This window comes from Salvelinus alpinus, chromosome 1 (genome assembly GCF_045679555.1).
Source record: "Salvelinus alpinus chromosome 1, SLU_Salpinus.1, whole genome shotgun sequence".
In the NCBI taxonomy this organism is placed as follows: domain Eukaryota; kingdom Metazoa; phylum Chordata; class Actinopteri; order Salmoniformes; family Salmonidae; genus Salvelinus; species Salvelinus alpinus.
In genome coordinates, this window is record NC_092086.1 from 69982843 (window position 1) to 70006677 (window position 23835).

Genomic DNA, 23835 nt, shown 5'->3' on the forward strand with positions numbered 1-23835 from the left:
CGGAAAGTATTCAGACCCCTTGACCTTTTCCACATTTTGTTACGTTACAGCCTTGTTCTAAAATTGATGAAATGTTTTTTTCCCCCTCAATCTACACAATAGCCAATAATGACGAAGCAAAAACAGCTTTTTAATTGTTTTGCCAATGTGGGGTCTCGGCACTCTACCGATAATTTCGTCGACCTCATGGCTTGGTTTTTGCTCTGACATGCACTGTCAACTGTGGTACCTTATATAGACAGGTGTGTGCCTTTCCATATCATGTCCAGTCAATCGAATTTACCACAGGTGGACTCCAATCAAGTTGTAGAAACCTCTCAAGGATGATCAGTGGACACAGGATGCACCTGAGCTGAATTGAGGGTCTGAATACTTATGTAATATTTCATTATTTGCAAAAATGTATAATCCGTCTTTGCTTTCTCATTATGGGATATTGTGTGTAGATTGAGAAAATTTGTTTATTTAATCAATTTTAGAATAAAGTTGTAACAAAATGTGGAAAAAGTCAAGGGGTCTGAATACTTTCCGAAGGCACTGTACATAATCATTAGCCTTGGTTAAAAGTCCATCAGTAGTGTCAGATGACGCAAAGTCAAGTGAATAAACCAACACATCGCACAAGTCAAGGAGCAACTTTCATCTTTATTATTGAACTGGATCCTTCAATACAGAAACTAAATAATCATGAGTAGTGAGTGTGTGACCATTTACACAATGGTATTTTTCAAATCGGTCTGCCATACACATTTGAATGGGCGTCTGTTTAAGCAAGTTTGTCCTCAAATGTATACCGGAGAGATTATCCCATCAAAAAGCTGCTGACAGAATCTAAAATAAAACATTCTGTAGAATGAAACAGCCAACTTCTGACTTATGTTAAAATGTTCTTAGAAAGTTAAAAAAAAAAAAAAAAAAAGTGCAAACAGTGATTCTTTTTACATCTGAAAATGTGGGGACTCACAAAATAAGCCACGATACAGTGGATTGAAAACGTTTCAATTTACAAAACTCGGTTGCCGCACTCACCTTGAGATTTAAGACCGAGTAGAGCTAGTGGAGTAAGGAATTGGGGTTGTGATCTTGGACATTATACTCTTCAGCATTTCGTAATGAATACATGGCACGCACCTTTTGGTCCATGTACACAGATATTTTCTGAATGTTTAAATAGCATTTTGTGTGAATACAATTATGTACATTGATGTTTTGCCTTGTGCCCCCCCCCCCCCCTCCTCCCATTGTGTTGGATGCTAAAGTACTTTCATAAATCATGGCAATACTGGACAGTACAAGGGGTGAGGTTTTACAGGAAGTAGTCTGGGGTGCGACGGGTGACATGAGGTTCCCCTCTACGAGGCGCCGGGTCAAACTGCAGGCTGGAAAAGAATAACACATATCACACATCTTGTTTTTCATCAACAATCCTGTTGAGAGTTGATGGAACATCATTACATATACAGTTCTCTCTCACTCACTACTCATTGTATATTTATTACTACACATTTTACTTGTCTATTATTTCTCTCTGCATTGTTGGGAAGGTCCTGTTTAATTAAAAATATATATTTTACCTTTATTTAACTAAGCAAGTCAGTTAAGAACAAATTCTTATTTTCAATGACGGCCTAGGAACAGTGGGTTAACTACCTTGTTCAGTGACAGAATTACATGTTTTCACCTTGTCAGCTCGGGGATTCGATCTTGCAACCTTTCGGCTACTAGTCCAACGCTCTAACCACTAGGCTACCTGCCGCCCCAGTAAGCATTTCACTGTTAGTCTACACCTGTTGTTTACGAAGCATGTGACAAATAAAATTTGATTTAATTCATCCTCCTCCAGAAATAAGAGTCCCTTGATGGTAGTTCATCAAATGGAGGAGGTAACACTTCTAAGGGTTGGTCATGTATGGAATGGTAATCAATATGCTTACAAGGAGTATTTCAGGGTGTCGTCGAGTTCCATGATAGCTGCCTGGTTACCACAACGGTAACAGTAATTTGGTGCACTGAATATTGTTACTACGTTTCGCTCGTGGCACCAGTTATAACCCTGTTAGAAGAAAACAGGAAAGCAGCGAATTAGTAGTGAATGCAGAAACCTGAGACATGCATACAGACGCAACATTTGACATATTCAACAACCTGAATGAGGGGGCTAACATGAAATGCATTCCAAAATGGTTTCACACTCATACGCTTCACATCATGGTCACCTTTTGAGATTTCAAGCATGGAGAATCAGCGACAGACAGCTTACCTCCATAACCAGCTGATGAGCTCTGGACACCAGAGTAAGGCGGTTGGCATGGTTGAATGTCTCAGATATGTCCTGGCCAAAGGTGTAGCCAGCCCCCCTGGGGGAGATGCCCCAACCCCCACGGTCATCTGGGTCTGACCACAGCAAGTCACACATGGGGCCCTGGAGGAGGAGGTGCGTTTAAGCAGTAATAAAGATACAGATAAAGATAAGGATCCAATATGATGGAGTAGGATGGAAAGTTGCCTCAATAAGCTTTTGTGTTTTTCAACCTAATGGTTGAGGTTAGGGTCAAATAAACTGATCCTAGACATGTGCATACAAGCTATCTGCCTAGCACCAATGAGACAGCAGAGCATGCTCAGAAGCAGGGTTGTTGAGCCATGTACCTCGTGTGGAACTTCCTGCAATCGGTCCAGCGCTCGGATGTGATCCAACGTGTCTATGGACGGTGACAGGCCCCCGTGAAGACAGAATATCTTTGAAGGGAAAGAAAACAGAAATGTTACTTGAGAATTTCAATATTGGTTTTGACTCGGAGTAACAGGTTGACAGAGACATAAGACATGAGTGAACATGTATTTACAGCAGGCGGTAAAGCACAGATCATTTCCATGTAAAAGGACCCATGAGCACCAACGTGTTCATAGGAGCATATCAAACTGGGTGTCAAATGAAAGCTAAGGGTCTACATCTTTGGGAAATGCAAGCAGATACATTTTTCAACCATTTTCCATCTAAAACAATGTAATGGATTTGATTTCTAGACCTAAGGATAAAAAACGGGTCTTTGAAAACATCTACCAGAAAAAGTCTTAAAAAGGTATTAGAAATACATCAAAACACAATGTTGAAGACCCCTGACAACTAATAAACACATATTTACAAAGCAAGGTTATGCCATTGCACAGCCATAGGCTTCTACAAGCAAGTGTCACTGCTGAGGTTACTGCCTTTTTGAAGACTGTATTTCACAATATAATATAACCAAGGAGATATTCCAGTTTCAATAAATTCATAAAATGGCAGTTGCTTTTTTATTGACTGAATATACACTGAGTGTACAAAACATTAAGGACAACTGCTCTTTCCATGACAGACTGACCAGGTGAATCCAGTTGAAAGCTATGATCTCTTATTGATGTCACTTGTTAAATCCACTTCAAATCAGTGTAGATGAAAAGGAAGAGACAGGTTAAAGAAGGATTTTAAAGCCTTGAGACAATTGAGACATTTGAGATTGTGTATGTGTGACTTTCAAAGGTTGAATGGGCAAGATACAATATTGAAGTGCCTTTGAACGGGGTATGTGCCAGGTGTACCAGTTTGTGTCAAGAACTGCTACGCTGCTGAAATTCATGCTCAAGTTTCTCGTGTGTATCAAGAATGGTCCTCCACCCAAAGGACATCTAGCCAACTTGAAACAACTGTGGGAAGCATTGGAGGCAACATGGGCCAGCATCCCTGTGGAATGCTTTCAACATCTTGTAGAGTCCATGTCCCGACGAATTAAGGCTGTTCTGAGGGCGAAAGGGGGGTTGCAACTCAATATTAGGAAGGTGTCCTTAATGTTTTGTAAACTCAATGCATTTGGTGCAATTTATCTGTAAAGGCTATGATAAATTAGGCATTGTCGCATTGTGTTGGCATAGTTCTAAATGTGCACATATTTCTTCCCTTGTGTTCTAAATTATATATATTATTTCATTTGAGTACTCAAAAGAAAATCACGCAAGTACTCACATTCCAAAAATGTCAAATGCCCATCCCTAACCTATGTCCATGGACATGATTTCAATGTCCACAGACGTCATTTTTTGGGCCAGTGCGGCCTTGATTTGGCCCAAACAAAGGCGTCCATGATTGGTTCAGATTTGGTCTGAAACAACCAAATTTGGTCTTGTTTGGGGGCTGCGCTCATTAGAATAATAGCCAGTGTGTAGAATAATACCCATATACAGGGCTCTACATGTATATTTTTCATTGGTAGCACTTTTAAAAAGTTAGGAGTACCACATGAAATTTAGGAGCAGCAAAAAAAATGATTTTTTCAATTGAGATACAGCCTCTACTGGAACTATATGAATTCTATCTACTTTTGAAGTACATGTTGTGGCCTAGAAACTAATATGTAACACTGTAAATACATTTGTCTATTATAAAATGTTACGAATACCTGTCATTGAAATTACAAAGTCATTTGTGGAATATTAGATTTTACATTTTGTAAAAGCACTAATTTTCCTATTGAGGATGGATTACATTGAAAATTGTACTTTGTCTTTAAAAACGTCACGTACGTGATGACAACCAGCAAGAGATCGGTCATTGCTATGTTCATTGATCTCCTGAAGAAGCTATCCCTTTTCCTTTCTTTCTCTGCCTTCAAATGTTTGGATATACTGGTAAGGTTACCGGGTTGTTAGCTAGCTAGCCAACGAGGTAACATGACTGGACAAAGTGTAAACAAATGGTTATCGACGTCGACACGCGAGTAGTTTTAGAACAGAGCACGACATGGTTTATGAATGTAAAATACGGTCCGGGGGTCCGTTGTAGAAGGATAAAAAATGTTGCGCTGGTAATATGGGTCAGGTCTTTTGACGTGGTTGGGCAAGAAGCAAACTACGTTCGCTGTAGTTATGGTGCAACCATGATGCTAACAAATCTGCAGCCCTCGGAAACAACCGTACCGGGAAACGCTATCATTACAACAATTCTCCCAAAATACAACTCCTGGTCGCACAGCAACATGTTTTGTCACACTAGAGCCCTGCCCATATATGCAAAGGATGATATTGCATCTTTCTATCTTTGTGTAACTATTTAGTATACATCATGAAGCGAATGACATTCCTATCCACTATTATGCTATGCATTTCTGTGTAGTACAGAACAGGGACCCATGATGTAAATCCACTTCACTTACTGTAGTTCAAACTGTAGTTTCAAACTCATGGTGTCATGCCATAGCTGATATCATTCTTTCTGTAGACATCTTTGAATCTTAATTCGGAGTAGATATTTAACAGAGTTCTTGGAAAATGTGGTCGCATAATTGTATATATTTTTTTAAAGGGATTATACCGTAATTCTGTTACTAAACTTTGTATCTGCACAGTTCTTCCAGTAAATGTGTTTATGAAATGTGTGTAAATTGTTCAAACAACTCCTTATGCATATAGTTGTATGGTTTGTTGATCACCACCTCAAGCTGAACCTCGGCAAGACGGAGCTGCTCTTCCTCCCGGGGAAGGACTGCCCGTTCCATGATCTCGCCATCACGGTTGACAACTCCATTGTGTCCTCCTCCCAGAGTGCTAAGAACCTTGGCGTGATCCTGGACAACACCCTGTCGTTCTCAACTAACATCAAGGCGGTGACCCGTTCCTGTAGGTTCATGCTCTACAACATTCGCAGAGTACGACCCTGCCTCACGCAGGAAGCGGCGCAGGTCCTAATCCAGGCACTTGTCATCTCCCGTCTGGATTACTGCAACTCGCTGTTGGCTGGGCTCCCTGCCTGTGCCATTAAACCCCTACAACTCATCCAGAATGCCGCAGCCCGTCTGGTGTTCAACTTTCCCAAGTTCTCTCACGTCACCCCGCTCCTCCGCTCTCTCCACTGGCTTCCAGTTGAAGCTCGCATCCGCTACAAGACCATGGTGCTTGCCTACGGAGCTGTGAGGGGAACGGCACCTCCGTACCTTCAGGCTCTGATCAGGCCCTACACCCAAACAAGGGCACTGCGTTCATCCACCTCTGGCCTGCTCGCCTCCCTACCTCTGAGGAAGTACAGTTCCCGCTCAGCCCAGTCAAAACTGTTCGCTGCTCTGGCACCCCAATGGTGGAACAAACTCCCTCACGACGCCAGGTCAGCGGAGTCAATCACCACCTTCCGGAGACACCTGAAACCCCACCTCTTTAAGGAATACCTAGGATAGGATAAAGTAATCCTTCTAACCCCCCCCCCCCTTAAAAGAGTTAGATGCACTATTGTAAAGTGGTTGTTCCACTGGATATCATAAGGTGAATGCACCAATTTGTAAGTCGCTCTGGATAAGAGCGTCTGCTAAATGACTTAAATGTAAATGTAAATGTTTGTTAAACTTTGAAAGCAATGTTTTTTGTTTGGCATACATTTTACAAATAACCATTTTAGTCTCAGTGTAATTCCATTAGTGTGGAATTGCACCATAGAAGATTCAACTACATATCAAATAAAAATGCGAAACCTCTTACCTGAGTATCTACCAAGGCAGTGAGGGGAAGGTAATCGAAGAGGTCTGTGAAGTATTTCCATACGTTTGCATTGCCATACTTCCTTAGGCACTCGTCATAGAAGCCGTACACTTGTGTGATCTGTCTGCTTTCGTGGTTCCCCCGAAGGATTGTGATGCGTTCACGGTACCGAACCTGTGATCAAATGTTAAAAATACAGGGAATTACAAAACGGCACTGTTCAATGGAGACTAGTGCATTCTGTAAACGAGTGTCTCTCAGCATTGCATCACAAGGCCCCCCTTGTATAACTAACCATTCAGCTCTCTCATTAGTCAAATTAAAAAGTGAAAGGTAATTCAAAACTTGCAGGGGCGGTTTCCCTGACACATTAAGCCTAGTCCTGAAGTGAAAAACATTTGATGGAGATTCTTCATTGAGTTTGCTTTTTAATTCCAGGACTAGACTTCATCTGTGTCTGGAAAACTGGTCCCCAGTGTACAACTACAACAACTTGCCTTAAGTGATACAAGTAGCGTGACGGTTTCTACAGAGTAGTAGCCTCGGTCCACGTAGTCTCCCATGAACAGGTAGTTTGTGTCTGGAGACTTCCCTCCAATTCTGAAGAGCTCCATTAGGTCGTGGAACTGGCCGTGGACATCTCCACATACTGTGACTGGACATCGGACCTCCTGCACATTGGACTCCTTGGTCAGAATCTCCTTCGCCTGGACAAAACATAAAACACAAACATCATAAGGCTGTGTTGTGGGCTACATTGCATTACGTTTCAGTCCCCTCTCTTCCCAACTGTCATCTTCCCAAGACATAAATAGACTAATGACATTTGGCAAGCTAGTTGAATGCCAAAGCAGTTCCTAGAAACCATTGGACTGTGTAGGGCAGCTCTAAGAACAGTGCTGCCTGCTGGGCGCAACGCCGGTGGTGTTACAGAGGAAAACAGTCCACTACTGTTCTCTAATGAACGAGTGATTGCATGCAAGGCTATAGGTTGTCAATCTCTCCCTCTTTCTCAAAAAACATCAGTGCAGGTCTTTGATACACTAAGGGTTTAAGTGATTATAAGGCGCTTTGAGAACATCTACTCTCCCATGTTGAGAGTAGAGCAGGGATGTGTCACTGGGTTTGTGCCTGTGGGTCAAGATGAGAAATAACTTTTGATCTCAGCTCCAGGCAGCACCCTGAGGGGGAGAGAGCCACACTGGCAGATGGACGCCAAGGAGAAACAGAGTGACCAGGGCGAAAGCGGACTATGGTTAGTTTTGACCCAATTGCCCACAAAACAAGCCGGCTCCACGTGCCCTCACAACCATGCCGCATCAGGCCTTTCAATCAACTGCTGGCTGGGGTTTCTATAAAGCCATTCAATCATTCAGCCAAAAGGCAAATTCTAGATGCGTATTACACAAATCTGATATTTTTCCGAATTAATTTGAGTGGGAATTGAAGAGAGTCAGATAGGGCCAAGACTGGAAAAAAATTGTGGGTCAATGGGACTCTAATCTTGGTTAACCCAGAAGTAAAGTCTTGCGTAATTTGATCAGATACATACGTTTACGAGAGATTAGTGGGACTCAGAACCTCGGTAAACATGATTTGTACCAGAGTTAACAAATCCTAGAATATAGATCCTCTTAAATCAGTAACCTGAACCAACTGATCTGGGGATGTCTATATACACTGAGTATACCAAACATAAGGAACACCTTATTGAGAGGCTGACCCTCAGTCTGCTGCTCTCTCCCTCTGCTGAGAATGACCATCAGATGCAGGCACCATCAGCCCAGGAAAATAAAAACAAAAAGCTAATTATTGAAATTTGTGCTCACTCAGCTGTGCCTCACAAGTAATACAACAACGGATCTATTATCGGTGTGATCATATAGACTACCTCAAATGTTTAAAATGGCCCGAACAATGCATTGGCAGGTCAATTCAAGCAAAGCCAAAATGCGGTAATGTATTGGGCCTATATAGGGCTGTTGCGGTGACCGTATTACCGCCAAACCGGCGGTCACGAGCCATGAAGGCAGTCAAATTCCACATGACCGTTTAGTCACGGTAATTAGGCTTTCCCAAGCTCTGATGCAGCTGATGGTCATTAGTAGCCTACCTAACTTGCTAACTTCCTGGTACTCAGCACTCTATTGTCTCTCTAAATCACTCTGACATCAATGCAAATGTAATCGAAAATCTAATCAAACACTTCATGAGATCCCATGAGCTCAAGTTGCGCAACATTTCTATAGGCTATGCAATTGCGTGAGAAAACAGTGATGGCCTCTACTAAAAAGAGGCTACCATCAGCTTTCTATAGGCTAGGCCTACTATATTTAATTCTCAACTTTCCTAATATTAAGCATATTGCGTCTTTTTACAACAGGAGAATAGCCTACCTGGCTGGCATGAAAATGGACTACGGGAAAAGCGACCTCCATTCACTATTTAAGTGCAAAGATGACATGTATTTTTCCCCGCTGCCCCTGTTTCAATACAAGTGCATGATAAATGGTCCATTCTAAATAAAAATAAATAAAAATCATTTTATTTAGTATATTTGAAGACGAGATTAAAATCAAGAATAGTCTGATGGGTGACAATATTAGCCTATCACTTGTGAGTTAGATATTATCACTTGTGAATGACGCCCAGCATAAGAAACAATTCCTTTTTTTTGGCGACTATAGCCCATAGGCCTATATGTTTTAATAAGGTTTGTATCACAACTAAATTGGCCAAATAACTTCTTAAAATGAAGCCCATTAATCCACTTTACAAGGGGTGTACTGCCTAACTGGCATTCATAAGCAGTGGGTGAGTTTCAAGTTTAGGGAAGATCATTTCACCATAAAAAAATGCACCTTTATAATTAAAGCATTACATGCATAATTGCATTTGTGGTCACTTTTGATAATAATGTTTTCCGCTAATGGAACATTCACACTTATAGCCTATTACCATCTGCGCTTATAATGTGAAGAAATGGTCTAATAGTTTATCAACATTTCAAGCTAAATGTTCTGATCTGTTGCGTCAGCCACATTGTGTCAAAAAAAATTTTGATGCTAGTGGTTGTATTGATTTGGGATCTATCGCATCCCACAACCGTCCCAGACTGTTTGGGATATTTATTTCACGCACAGAATAGGTCAACTTTTGTACTATGTGGGATAGTAGATTGACATTGGCTAGTGTTTTTGCTGTTTGTTTGGCCTATTCATCTTGTTGGCTGACGAAAAGTAAATGTGGACAGTTTATCCAATATCTTCAATATGCACCTGGGAATTGGATAAGAACGCGCAGTTTCTGACGGCAAACCGTGTGAGTGGGATGCTTCGGATTGCGCAGCACACTGAGGGAGAAGGGCACAAGAGGCACTGACTTTTTTAGGGTGATTTACAGCCACAAAGGGGATGCCACCATGAAATTTGAGGCATTATCACATGCTTGTCAAATTGTGAATGAGACTATTTGAGTGTGTACAGTCTGCCCAAAAAACAAAGCAGAGCTCATGCCCTTCAAGCTACTTTTTTCAAATCAGTCTCATCATGCAGCCTTACAATGTATTAAAAATCAAAACATATAGCCCAACGTTTGTAGAACAACTAAAGTTACATTAATAACTCTAAATTAAGCGTATAGGAATACCTATTTCTTTGTTAAACACTCAGAATAGCCACATGTTCGCACTCCCTTAAATCGTTGATAAAATATTTAGATTTTATTCAGCTTTGTTCAATTGTACTCTTCATACTATAAAATAATGCCACGAAATTATAAGCAAATCTTATCTGCTAAATAAACTAGTGTAGCCCACAGCCATTTGGCATAGCCACATCAGGACGACTCAGTATGCTATTTTTTCCTTCTGAAATAGACTACATTTTCTTAATATTATGCTTTAGACATGTCTAAAATAAATAATGGATTTATTGTGAAGGGGTAGGCTATATTACATGGATTTATTAGACTTTAAAAAAATGTCTTGTAGGCTGTGTGGAAGCCAGCAGATGCTAAATGTGTTTAATTAACAGTCAATTAACCGTGATACCGACAGTTATTTGCATTAACACATTTAAAATGTGTTAATGTTGCATAGGCTTACGTTTTTTGAGTCACGTTAAAAAAAAAACGGTATATGTCAGCTTGCATCGACTCAAAGTGATCTTGACTTGAAAAAGGTTAACCACTGTTCTAGAGTTTTCCTTGTTAACACTATCAAAATGTCCCTTTAATGTTGCAATTGTGATTGAATCAAGGCAATATTAGCCACTTTCAATGGAACATACTGAAACAAAAGGAACTAGAAATGAGATTTTGTTGTAGGCAGAACGCATCAGAGTAGGATTCTATTGCGTTGACACGCATGACTCAACCCGTATTCTACACAGACTGGTGCAGCATAACCAATCAGAGTTGCAGTAGGCCAATATACAAATAGACCATTGCCATACATGGATATGTCCCTTTGAACTGGACTGTTTACAGCATGAGCGGTTGTGAGCAGATTGTTTCGAGATCAAAGCGAGAGCTGCATGTAACCACGTGTGCAAATTTTGTTCATACCCTTTGCTACTTATGGAGTTAGCCCAGTTCTAGACAATTTGTAGTCAGCAATAGGGGAGTGATTTCTTCCTACAAGAGCACAAAACGGGTACATTTATAGACATCTTTGAAAAGCGAGTCGGGTAAATAGCATTTTTTTGTCCAAAAGGGGCAGTGTTGTATTTTGAGACAGGCTAAATAGCCAATAGGCAGAGGGTAGCATAATTTGTCTGATTCTCTGTAATAGTGGTATGGGAATAATAATAATGCATTTTATTTTGTAAAGTGGTTTCTTGCATCAAACACCATTTTCAGTCAGATAAACAGGTTCATGTCAAGCATGTTTAAGTTTCATGGAATGTAGGCCCACATTGAACACCACACATTGGCTGCTACTGTAGGATGAATGACAGAACAGCTATTTCCATGTTAAAATGCTATTTCCACGTTTTGATGGTAGGCCACTCTGGTAGACCTACCTTATGATCAAAACAGTCACAGTAGCCTACTTGGCCACTGTTAAAACGAACTTAAAGGGGGTACAGCCTCAGTGTTCACAGTAAATGCCCGCTGGAAGTTTCACAACGTTCGAGTTCACGCTCAGCAGACCTGAAATTTGCTCAGTGCTGAAAGAAAAAAATGTAGGGAACATTTCTGGTCAGTCTACATCATGGAAACAGTAGATGTTTTTAATGTTTTATATACTCAGTGTTTATTGAATGGATGACTTAGCAGGTTACATAAATTGCTCACCCCTCATAACCGCACCTACTACAGAACTGCTTGTCCAGCGTCAGCTAGAAACCTTTGGCCTAGAATGTTGACTCTGTGAAATCAAACTACTTAACAACATGGTGGATGTCACCATCTTTGCACCAGTAGATCACATTTAACCAATTTAACATTTAACCTACCTTTAACCTTCCAAGGTGTCGAAAGTGTACTCTGTCATCACTCACAACACCGTTCTCAGAACAAAACACATTAACCATCACACGGGGGCAATCAGTAATTCAGAATCCAGTGATCCGAGTTTGATTCTCTTGTTGACCGCTCTGAGTAATACACAAGCAAACGTCTACCTGAAAGTCTTTGAGTCTGGTTTGCATGTGACGTTTTGTTGTTTCAGAGCTCCTGCTTCTCTGGGATCGTAACACTGAAGTCTCCTGGTGTAAGAATATGTTTTAAATACAAGAAAACAACAGCTTTTCAATGTGTTATGAGTGTGTTGCTGTGATGTAACAGCTTGCTTTTCTCCCTCTCCCCCATTCTTTAATTTGTATCCCAAGACAGAGGCTATTCCACCAGTGTTATATTGAGTCACAGAGCCCAGCAACAATGTGGGGGTGATGCAACTCAGAATCATTCACATCTACGGCTATTTTTACACTCGTTGCGCATTCTGCTGAACACATTACCAAAATTCACAGGGGATGGATGCATCAGACATCTCTGAGCAAATGTGTGCTCTCAAACCACACACACCACTACCATTATGCTTAGGCCTACCAATTTAGAGCTGTGAGGGACCTGCTCGATTATGTGCTCAGGAGTTTGTGAGACCGCTGACTAAGCATTTGACAACTCAGAGTTTGACTTGATGAAGTGACAAAATCCCCTTTACTTTAAACAAATTAGAGTGAATTCCTTCTAATCACCTGATTTTGACTGAGACTGAACTCCACAGGCGAATAGAACGTGATCGCCGACACCTTGTAGCTTAGTATTACATATTTGGCAATGGGCATTTCTTGCCAAGTACCATATCCATCCATACTGTAATCCTGGCCTCTAAGGCATCTCAGGACAATAAATCACATGTTTGTAAACAAGACAAAACAAGAACATGAGTAGATATATGGTTGTAGAACAGACAGTATTTAAGCAACCTAGTGAAAAGGGTATCAAGGAAGATTGAGGTTAAATCCCTGCTCAGACCGTTGATGGTGTACTGATGATGTGATAAAGGGAAACTTCTAACACACCCATTTCTGGCCCCATCCCATGACCGTTCTCCAGTTTAGGATGGATGAGGCATGTGTGTGTGTTTTACAAAAGGTTCTTCGAGAGTATGGTTCAGGGCCGACCCGCCCATTAGGCAGGATTAGGTGGCTGCCTAAAGCGGAAGATTGAAGAGGGCAGCATTTTCCCAACTAAACTGGCCAAGACACACCTCCAACACCACATAAAACCCTCGCATAATTCTGCCCCGAAAAACAAAGAAAACTTCTCGCCCAGTGGCATATGTGCTACGAAGATGAACGCTGATGCCGCCCCATGATATTCAGTGCCCACTTTGCTAAAGGCAGGGGCGTAAAATATGTATCTTGTCCATGCTCAGCTCACCTCTCCATGGTGCTGTAGGACAGACAGTGCTGTGGCGCTCCACTAACACTCCAAATGATGTAACCTAGAGTGCAGTCAGAAAGTATTCAGACACCTTCCCCTTTTCCACATTTTGTTATGTTACAGCCTTATTCTAAAATTGATTAAACTAAATAAATCCATCAATCTACACACAATACCCCATAATGACAAAGCAAAAAAACTGTTTAGACATTTTTGCAGATGTATTAAAAATAAAAAACAGAAACACGTAAGAAATGATGTGTGGCGCCTCGAGACAGGATTGTGTCGAGGCACAGATCTGGGGAAGGACACCAAACAATATCTGCAGCATTGAAGGTCCCCAAGAACAGAGGACTCCATCATTCTTAAATGGATGAAGTTTGGAACTACAAAGACTTTTCCTAGAACTGGCCACCTGGCCAAACTGAACAATCGGGGAAGAAGGGCCTTGGTCAGGGAGGTGACCAAGAACCCGATGGTCACTCTGTCAAAGTTCCAGAGTTCCTCTGTGGAGATGGGAGAAACTTCCAGAAGGACAACCATCTCTGCAGCACTCCACCAATCAGGCCTTTATGGTAGAGTGGCCGGACAGATGCCACTCCTCAGTAAGACACATGACAGACTACTTGGAGTTCGAGATTCCTTAAGGTGCCTTTTGGCAGAACATCAAAAACAAGATTCTCCGGTCTGATGAAACCAAGGTTGAACTCTTTGGCCTGAATGCCAAGCGTCATGTCTGGAGGAAACCTGGCACCGTCCCTACAGTGAAATATGGTGGTGGCAGCATCATGCTGTGGGGATGTTTTTCAGTGGCAGGGACTGGGAGACTAGTCAGGATCGAGGGAAACAGGACAACAGCCCTAAGCACACAGCCAAGACAACGCAGGAGTGGCTTCAGGACAAGTCTCTGAATGTCCTTGAGTGGCCCAGCCAGAGCCCGGACTTGAACACGATCTAACAACTCTGGCGAGACCTGAAGATAGCTGTGCAGCGACGCTCCCTTGACAGAGCTTGAGAGGATCTGCAGAGAAGTGGGGAAAAACTCCCCAAAGACAGGTATGCCCAGCTTGTAGCGTCATACCCAAGAAGACTCAAGGCTGTAATGGCTGCCAAAGATGCTTCAACAAAGTACTGAGTAAAGGGTCTGAATACTTATCTAAATGTGATATATCCGTATTATTATTTTTAAATACATTTGCTAACATTTAAAAAAAATAATAACATATTTCTTTGTCATTATGGGGTATTGTGTGTAGATAGTTTGTCAATTTAATTCATTTTAGAATAAGGCTGTAACGTAACAAAATGTGGGAAAAGGGAAGGGGTCTGAATACTTTCCGAATGCTCTGTATGTATGTACAGTTGAAGTCGGAAGTTTACATACACCTTAGCCAAATACATTTACTCAGTTTCACAATTCCTGACATTTAATCAGAGTAAAAATTCCTGTTTTAGGTCAGTTAGGATCACCACTTTATTTTAAGAATGTGAAATGTCAGAATAATAGTCGAGAATGATTTATTTAAGTTTTTATTTATTTCATCACATTCCCAGTGGGTCAGAAGTTTACATACACTCAATTAGTATTTGGTAGCATTGCCTTTAAATGGTTTAACTTGGGTCAAATGTTTTGGGTAGCCTTCCACAAGTTGGGTGAATTTTGTCCCATTCCTCCTGACAGAGCTGGTGTAACTGAGTCAGGTTTGTAGGCCTCCTTGCTCGCACATGCTTTTTTAGTTCTGCCCACAAATATTCTATGGGATAGAGGTCAGGGCTTTGTGATGGCCACTCCAATACCTTGACTTTGTTGTCCTTAAGCTATTTTGCCACAACTTTGGATGTATGCTTGGGGTCATTGTCCATTTGGAAGACCCATTTGCGACCAAGCTTTAACTTCCTGACTGATGTCTTGAGATGTTGCTTCAATATATCCACATAATTTTCCATCCTCATGATGCCATCTATTTTGTGAAGTGCACTAGTCCCTCTTGCAGCAAAGCAACCCCACAACATGATGCTGCCACCCCCGTGCTTCATGGTTGGGATGGTGTTCTTCGGCTTGCAAGCGTCCCCCTTTTTCCTCCAAACATAACGATGGTCATTATGGCCAAACAGTTCTATTTGTTTCATCAGACCACAGGACATTTCTCCAAAAAGTATGATCTTTGTCCCCATGTGCAGTTGCAAACCGTAGTCTGGCTTTTTTTTTATGGCGGTTTTGGAGCAGTGGCTTCTTCCTTGCTGAGCAGCCTTTCAGGTTATGTCGATATAGGACTCGTTTTACTGTGGGTATAGATACTTTTGTACCTTTTTCCTCCAGCAACTTCACAAGGTCCTTTGCTGTTGTTCTGGGATTGATTTGCACTTTTTGCACCAAAGTACGTTCAACTCTAGGAGACAGAACTCGTCTCCTTCCTGAGCGGTATGACGGCTGCGTGGTCCCATGGTGTTTATACTTGCATACTATTGTTTGTACAGATGAATGTGGCACCTTCAGGCATTTGGAAATTTCTCCCAACGATGAACCAGACTTTTGGAGGTCTACAATTTTTTTTCTGAGGTCTTGGCTGATTTCTTTTGATTTCCCCATGAGGTCAAGCAAAGAGGCACTGAGTTTAAAGGTAGGCCTTGAAATACATTCAACGGTACACCTCCAATTGACTCAAATTATGTCAATTAGCCGATCAGAAGCTTCTAAAGTCATGACATCGTTTTCTGGAATTTTCCAAGCTGTTTAAAGGCACAGTCAACTTAGTGTATGTAAACTTCTGACACACTGGAATTGTGATATAGTGAATTATAAGTGAAATAATCTGTCTGTAAACAATTGTTGGAAAAATTACTTGTGCCATGCACAAAGTAGATGTCCTATCCGACTTGCCAAAACTATAGTTTGTTAACAAGAAATTTGTAGAGTGGTTGAAAAACGAGTTTTAATGACTTCAACCTAAGTGTATGTAAACTTCCGACTTCAAATGTATGTATGTATGTATGTACGTACATATTGTAGAAAGAGCATGTAGCCTCTGTGGCCTTTTCTGTAGCCTACAGGGCAACCAAATTTATGACAATGTCATGAGACCCACACTTTTTACATAATTCCTGTTTCCGATCAAATAGCCTAAATGGCGCCTTATCAATAAAAACATTCTTTAACGTGAATATGAATTAACATGTTAACAAACACACCATATCCTAAAAACATGACAGGTCAAAGTAAATGGACAATAGCCTATCTATGGAATGAAATGAAGCTACTCACGACTGCTGTCCTGGAGTTTCACTCAGTGGGCTAAATTTACATTATAATTAGCGATTTCAAGTTAGTAGGCCTATTCGTCAATTTCTGATCATGGCAAAGAAGAAAAAAAGGCTACGAACTGCCTTTTCCAAGATAATGCAATGCCTGATAAACTTGGGTAGCTGACATAGGATTGAGCGTGACCTTCACTTTTGGGGAAGCTAAGAACATATCCTACCATTTCTAAACGATCTGTGATCCAGTTATGATTTTCATATTCGCACAACAGTTTAATTTCAATAACATTTTCATTTCTAAAAATCATTGTCACGTGGTTACAAAAATGACAAAGGCTCAGCTTATTATTTGTGGTGTTCAGAAATCAGACATCCCCAAATGGGCACTTTCCTACATTTGCACGCAGCATGGCAGGCAGTCTACTTTATGCATGCTAAAAGGGGTCTACACACAATACGCAGAACAGGGCCGACGGAACATAGTGCAGCATTGCAGTGTTGTTTATCGTCACAAAAGGGGCAGCTCCTTGTAAGACGCTCAGTCATTCAAGTTTTTTTCTACCTGGAAATTGAGACCCGACAGACCATTCCTTGCAAAGACTGAGGGGCAGTATTGAGTGAGTTTTGCAATGGAAGTCCCACCCCTGTGTCTACGTCACGTATTTTCCGGTATCCCTTGTGGTATAAACACAGAAGAGATGGATGGACGTTCTGCTACTTCGCTTCTACTACTTGCAAGCTTCCTTTTTAACTTTATTTTGCGCAATTATGTCTTTTTGAGGAGCGTCTGTGCAAACAGGTGAGACAGGGGAACCTTTACAACCCTTCGATACGGTTGTATTCAGACAAGCTTGCAAAAGACAGCAGCTGGAGGGAGATATCATGAAATTTGAACAAATCTACAGGTGGTTCGTAGCCCCTTAAATTCATCATCTCCCCAGCCTGGTTCATCACCTCTCCGGCCCCTCTCCCCAAGGCCCATCTTACCAACACTCGACGCACTCCATCAACCACCATCTCCCAAACCCAGCTTCAATGGCCGGAAGAGGAAGAATGTGGAGGATCCTTTGGACACTGACATTATGCAGCAGGTGCATGACTTTAGGAAACAGCAGCAGTGTTCAGCAAAGGCCGTCAATGACGGCATGGTACCATGGATGGTGTCTGTTCCTGCTGATCAAGGTCGTTTGTCAGGGACAAGACAATGTACTCTCACTGGACCATCGATCAGTGCTCCGTCCGCTCGAGTGATCCCCCAAAAATTGGTGTTTGCTTTTCTTCTTCACACTTTAGGATGGTGTAATTTTAATTTAATTTTGTGCATTTTTTATTATATTTAGTAATTCACATGTTACTGGTGTTTACTTTTTCTATTGTTTCCTGCCATTATGGTAGTCTGATTTGTAAAGTGAGAATAAGAAAAACAGCAAAACCAAGTGTGTAGCTCACATGATAAACAGTCATCCACCAGAGGAAGAGAACATACTTTGTGTGCACATGTTTTCCAAACCACATTCACTGTAGGGTGTGACACGTGACAGCAGCATCCTGGAAAGACACTTGACCAGCTGGTGTGAAGTAGTCCTTGAGGTTGTTGCGCTTGTCTATAGCAACTCTGGTTGCCCTTTATGTCGACATGTTTATTGAGTCCAGGAAGCTGGTGTCCCCTTGTACCAGCTGTCTACATCTCCTGGGTGCAAGTCCCCAGTGGGTGTGGAGTGGTCAACAAATGTGAGGTGGAGGGGCACGCCGCTGAAACAAGTCGGCAAATCTGGCAACAGACATCGAAAGTATTAAATGCATTTCCTCGTCAATGCTTCGCATAGGTTGGACAAGAAACGTGTATTCGCCATCATCCCCCTTGTATTTTTCAGTGGATTAACCATTTTCTCCAGGTTTTTTTCCCTCCTCCTGAGTAGTAAGAGCAGTCCAAGCTCTTGCTGTTCAAACTTCAGCAATTGCAATTCATAGAGAGACACGTTTGCTTCTGCGGCAAAAAAAAAAAGCGTTGTAAAGTATAGAACACCAGACTAGCCTGACATGTAGCTAGCTAGCATTTGTAAACAGACATAACACCAGATACAGAAGTTCAAATGTCATCGCGAGCTAGTCAAAAAGAGGGCCTTGACCCCTCTTGCTTGGTAAACTATTCTGGCTCCCCAAGCCCCCTAGTGGATATACACGATACAAGTTGGACTTCCTCTGTGTAAAACGCAACGAAACGACTCCACCCACCTAATCCATGTAGCCGCCTTTAGGCATGCACACTCCCTCAACATTAACAAGACAGCGAAAGAAACCAGACACATGCTCATTGCTCACACGGAGCGCACCAAACAAAACAAAAAAATATATATATATATATATATTTTTTTTTTTACAAAACTCGTAAATGGTGGTATGAAATAAACCCTTAACTTGTTTCTCACAAGTGTGAACTCTGCAAACAACATTTCCACTCCGAGAATGATAACTAAATACGAATGAAAATAGCATTAACAAACGTATGTAACCAAATGACGGGGATTAACGGTAAATGTACTACTGGTGACATGTAATGGGAAATTAATACAAAATAAATAATCAAAAAGCAAACAAACACAATGAAACAATTGATGCTAAAGAATTGGTGGGAGACAGCTGAGCGGCTTCTGGAGAGCAATGTGCCTAGAGCCTCACCACCCACCCCTCCCTCCTTGTCTCAACATTTGAAATTATACTCAAGACACATTATCTATACACATATTTTAGATGCTTTTCACTGACAGCCACCACTCAATAATCATTTAGGCCTATTGTCACGCGTGCTGCCCAAATTACGGACTTTCCAATTTCTAATTTTTTTACGAAGCTAGTGATCCTCTGTGGTTAAGTCATGTTCTCTTATGAAGTATTTTGAATTTTGTAATTTATTTCTGTAAAGACTGGAATTATTATTATTTTGGCAAATGTATTTCAATTTACTTGATAATGCGGCGTCTGATATTCAGAGCTTGAATAGCTAAAATGACTTAAGTCTGTCGTCAGGTATCAAGACTAAAGCCACTGCAACCACCACATGGATAGGCATTAATTAAAGTGCATTGTGGGCCGTAGAGCCTAGGCGACTATTCTACTTTGCGGTGATAGAAAGGCTGCATTTTTTTTTGACAGCATATCGGTCAGACCAGGCCTAGTATGACTGGATTTCCAACATAAATTGTGCCAGTACTAAACAGACATGTTATGGTTTGTCATTTAGATGTTCCGGACAAGCATGTTTATATGACTGAATGAATGCAACCGTTTGGCGTCTCCAATGAACAATACACATTGCTGCAGTAAAATGCTAAACCGGTTTTACAGCTCAGCAGAATGAGAAGTTCAATGTGATGTACAAAATCGGCGCCATTTTAAGAATGTCTGGGGCGAGTGTAAGCGTAGAAAAGCCGCATTCGAGTTGTTCTATAATGTGCAAGCCATGTGTGTTACTATTTCTGAAAGGTTGACGAGAAGTTTAGATACTGTAGACTACATGAGAAAGTAAGCTATGGAAATATAAATGTCTGCTCTTGAAACTAGACAGGATTATGTATGCTACTTGGCAAGTAGGAAGTGCTGACAGACAAGCTCCACAACATGTATCGCCCGCTGAATGTTACTGTACACAAACATTTTGAGATGGAAAGTCATTAATTTCCGTATACCATACCTTTTCGCACAGAGTTTTGACTTGGCTCTCCGACAGCTGTTTACATTCGGTGACTTGTTCGATCCATAGGTCGATCTCCTTCGTAAAACACTTCTCATCCATTTCTGGTTGTTATTTCGGGTAATTCAGTGGCACAACAATTGGCGCTATTTACCCAAATACTCGAAATCCTCCGCAAACTTGTCAACCCGGTTCCTATTGCTGAAAGTATATAAGGAGGGGGGGGAAAGCTGACTAGGAAATGTATAGACGTCAGTTGCGCCTGTCCCACCCGAGGCCGTGATCCACTCCGACACAAATACCAAAGTCAGGTTCGACTAGATGGGATACAGCTTTTGTCAAGATTGGACTTTTCGTAGCAGGTTAATCGGTCTTGACGAGAAAGGATGCAGCTTTTGTCAAATTTGACTTTTCGCAGCAGGTTAGGAGAATTGGGTTAGCTACAATTAAGAAAATAAAAACTTTGTACGTTAATTTGACAAAAGATGTACCCCTTCTAGACATGACCATGAAAGTACCACCTACTTGCTGGTGCAATGCTGCGTTCATGTCCTATCGAAGTTATCGGAAGTTATAGTTCCGACAGGGATTTTTCACTTGAACTACCCTTCAAATACGAATTACAAATGGGGAAACAGATTTTGTTGCCTAGTTGTGACGTTCCACTGTTGACCTTTTTACCTTTAAAATAAAAGATGACAAAAAAATCTGTTTTTGACAACTACATTATGCCCATGTTATCTTATGTAGTTTCTTGCAATAGCCCTCTATGACTTTAAAGAGTATTTCTCTCAAAACTGTGATTCCTAAAAGAAGTGTCTGAGATTTGGTCAAGATTTGTCCAAAATCCTAAATGAATCAGATATTACCAGGGTCAGCTATATACCATATGGACTCCTTATTCGTGTCCTCACATTGAGATATCTGGAGGATAAAATCCTGAGAAGTAGAAGGGGGAAAAAAGAAAATGTTAAAACTGTTGAAGTTATATATGATCTGTTTCCACCAAAGTTTGTACAAAAAATATATTGTTATCATTTATTTTCAGTCAAATGTTGGTTAGGGTCATGACCCATCCACTGTCAAGACTGGGTTAAGAATTCACATCACCTCTCAATGGTAGTATTGTTCCCTCCAAAACCGTACGAAAAAAAACATTGCAATTACGAGTTACTTTGACATAGACCTCAATTAAGTAAGGCCTCCTAGGGAGTTAATAGCAGCAATGGTAAATATAATACATGTCTGTCCCTATGCAAATCGTTGTCACAATATTATTTCCCTGGTCCGTGAAATTGGATGATGGTAATGATGGTATTATGGAGTCTTCTTCCCTTCCTCTGCTCCTTCCTCGAGTGCTTTAATCTACATTTAGAAACCATACTTAATCTGCACAGAGAAAACCGCATGTTGTTTACACATAGGGTAACGTTGGAAATTACATTTACATAGAAGAGTGAAATATTCAGTATCAAACAGCATGTTGTCGGCACAGTTGAGCTTACTTATCAGGTTTTCAGAATCAAACATGGTCTTCTTTTGAATATACTTCTCTGATCTGATATATTCTTCAGTAAGCAGAAAGGATTGTTCAGGAGGTTAACAGATATTGCCATCTTCTAAGTATTAAACCTAGAAGAAACAGAATTAATTTGAATGTCATCTATATTCCTCCATGCAAGCTACTCCTCTCCCTCTCTCCCTGTGTGTGTGTGTGTGTGTGTATGTGTGTGTGTGTGTGTGTGTGTGTGTGTGTGTGTGTGTGTGTGTGTGTGTGTGTGTGTGTGTGTGTGTGCGTCAGCACTGTCTGTTTTGCCCAGCTGGAGCACTATCCATGACAAAAACATAACCCTTGTCCTCAATCACCACCGCCATCTCCCTCATGTTCCCTCCACACTGAATTTCCATAAAAAATGACAAGTCCTGCACAGAGACCCAGGCACTAGGACCACATCATCAAAATTTTGATTAGCATTTCAATTCCACGAAAAAATGCAGGATTGGTTATCATAAATTCATTCTGCTCGATGGCTTTGTCTTTGCGATGACAAGCCACCAGAACAAAGAGCTGAGGAGGTCAGTGGGAAGACACATTGAATACTACTGATCAGTCAGTATTTTGATTAACTTCGTTACCATAGAAAGTATAAACATAGTTTATGTTTGAGAAATAGAGATTAAAATCTGCCACGCCAACAAGAAAAAAACTATGACACCAGCCAATCAAATTCAGTCTATGACCATTCTGGGAGATCAATATCTCATTGTTGAAAGACATGTTGCTATGAAGTTGCAGTTCCCTAATTAAATCTCCCAATGAACAATGACGCATGTAATTAGTCATTTAGTAAATCACTTTCCTCATAATGAATAACTGTGAATGGTAGGAACAATCCTTGTTTTTACAGTTTGACAAAGACAACCCTTTACAATTCTCAGAAGGCAATGATATGTACAGTTGAAGTCGGAAGTTTACATACACTTAGGTTGGAGTCATTAAAACTCGTTTGTCAACCACTCCACAAATTTCTTGTTAACAAACTATAGTTTTGGCAAGTCGGTTAAGACATCTACTTTGTGCATGACACAATACATTTTTCCAACAATTGTTTACAGATTATTTCACTGTATCACAATTCCAGTGGGTCAGAAGTTTACATACACTAAATTGACTGAGCCTTCAAACAGCCTGGAAAATTCCAGAAAATGATGTCATGGCTTTAGAAGCTTCTGATAGGCTAATTGACATAATTTGAGTCAATTGGAGGTGAACCTGTGGATGTATGTCAAGGCCTACCTTCAAACTCTGTCTCTTTGCTTGACATCATGGGAAAATCAAAGGAAATCAGCCAAGACCTCAGAAAAAGAATTGTAGACCTCCACAAGTCTGGTTCATCCTTGGGAGCAATTTCCAAACACTTGAAGGTACCACGTTCATCTGTACAAACAATAGTACGCAAGTATAAACACCATGGGACCACGCAGCCGTCATACCGCTCAGGAAGGAGACGTGTTCTGTCTCTTAGAGATGAACGTACTTCGGTGCGAAAAGTACAAATCAATCCCAGAACAACAGCAAAGGACCTTGTGAAGATGCTGGAGGAAAAAGGTGCAAAAGTATCTATATCCACAGTAAAACGAGTCCTATATCGACATAACCTGAAAGGCTGCTCAGCAAGGAAGAAGCCACTGCTCCAAAACCGCCATAAAAAAGCCAGACTACGGTTTGCAACTGCACATGGGGACAAAGATCGTACTTTTTGGAGAAATGTCCTGTGGTCTGATGAAACAAAAATAGAACTGTTTGGCCATAATGACCATCGTTATGTTTGGGGGAAAAAGGGGGAGGCTTGCAAGCCGAAGAACACCATCCCAACCATGAAGCACGGGGGTGGCAGCATCATGTTGTGGGGTGCTTTGCTGCAGGAGGGACTGGTACACTTCACAAAATAGATGGCATCATGAGGATGGAAAATTATGTGGATATATTG

The 23835-nt window shown here is 41.1% G+C and overlaps 1 protein-coding gene across 1 annotated transcript; it reads right to left on the reverse strand.

Moving 5' to 3' along the window:
- Window positions 1-625: 625 nt before the first annotated feature.
- On the reverse strand, window positions 626-20911 carry LOC139584263 (serine/threonine-protein phosphatase 2A catalytic subunit alpha isoform-like). The gene is made up of 7 exons (XM_071415902.1): window positions 20345-20911; window positions 6999-7208; window positions 6502-6675; window positions 2650-2739; window positions 2261-2422; window positions 1935-2053; window positions 626-1379 (listed from the first exon to the last, which is right to left on the reverse strand). Exons 1-7 carry the CDS (start codon window positions 20444-20446, stop codon window positions 1307-1309), a joined length of 930 nt encoding a protein of 309 aa, XP_071272003.1. The 5' UTR covers window positions 20447-20911; the 3' UTR covers window positions 626-1306.
- Window positions 20912-23835: the final 2924 nt, after the last annotated feature.

Coding starts and splice junctions, on each gene's coding strand:
- LOC139584263 (XM_071415902.1), bottom strand. CDS start 20,446: ATGGATGAGAAGTGTTTTACGAAGGAGATCGACCTATGGATCGAACAA. Junction 2,054..2,260: donor CTCATCAGCTGGTTATGGAG/GTAAGCTGTCTG, acceptor TTCTTCTAACAG/GGTTATAACTGGTGCCACGA. Junction 1,380..1,934: donor GACACCCTGAAATACTCCTT/GTAAGCATATTG, acceptor ATTCTTTTCCAG/CCTGCAGTTTGACCCGGCGC.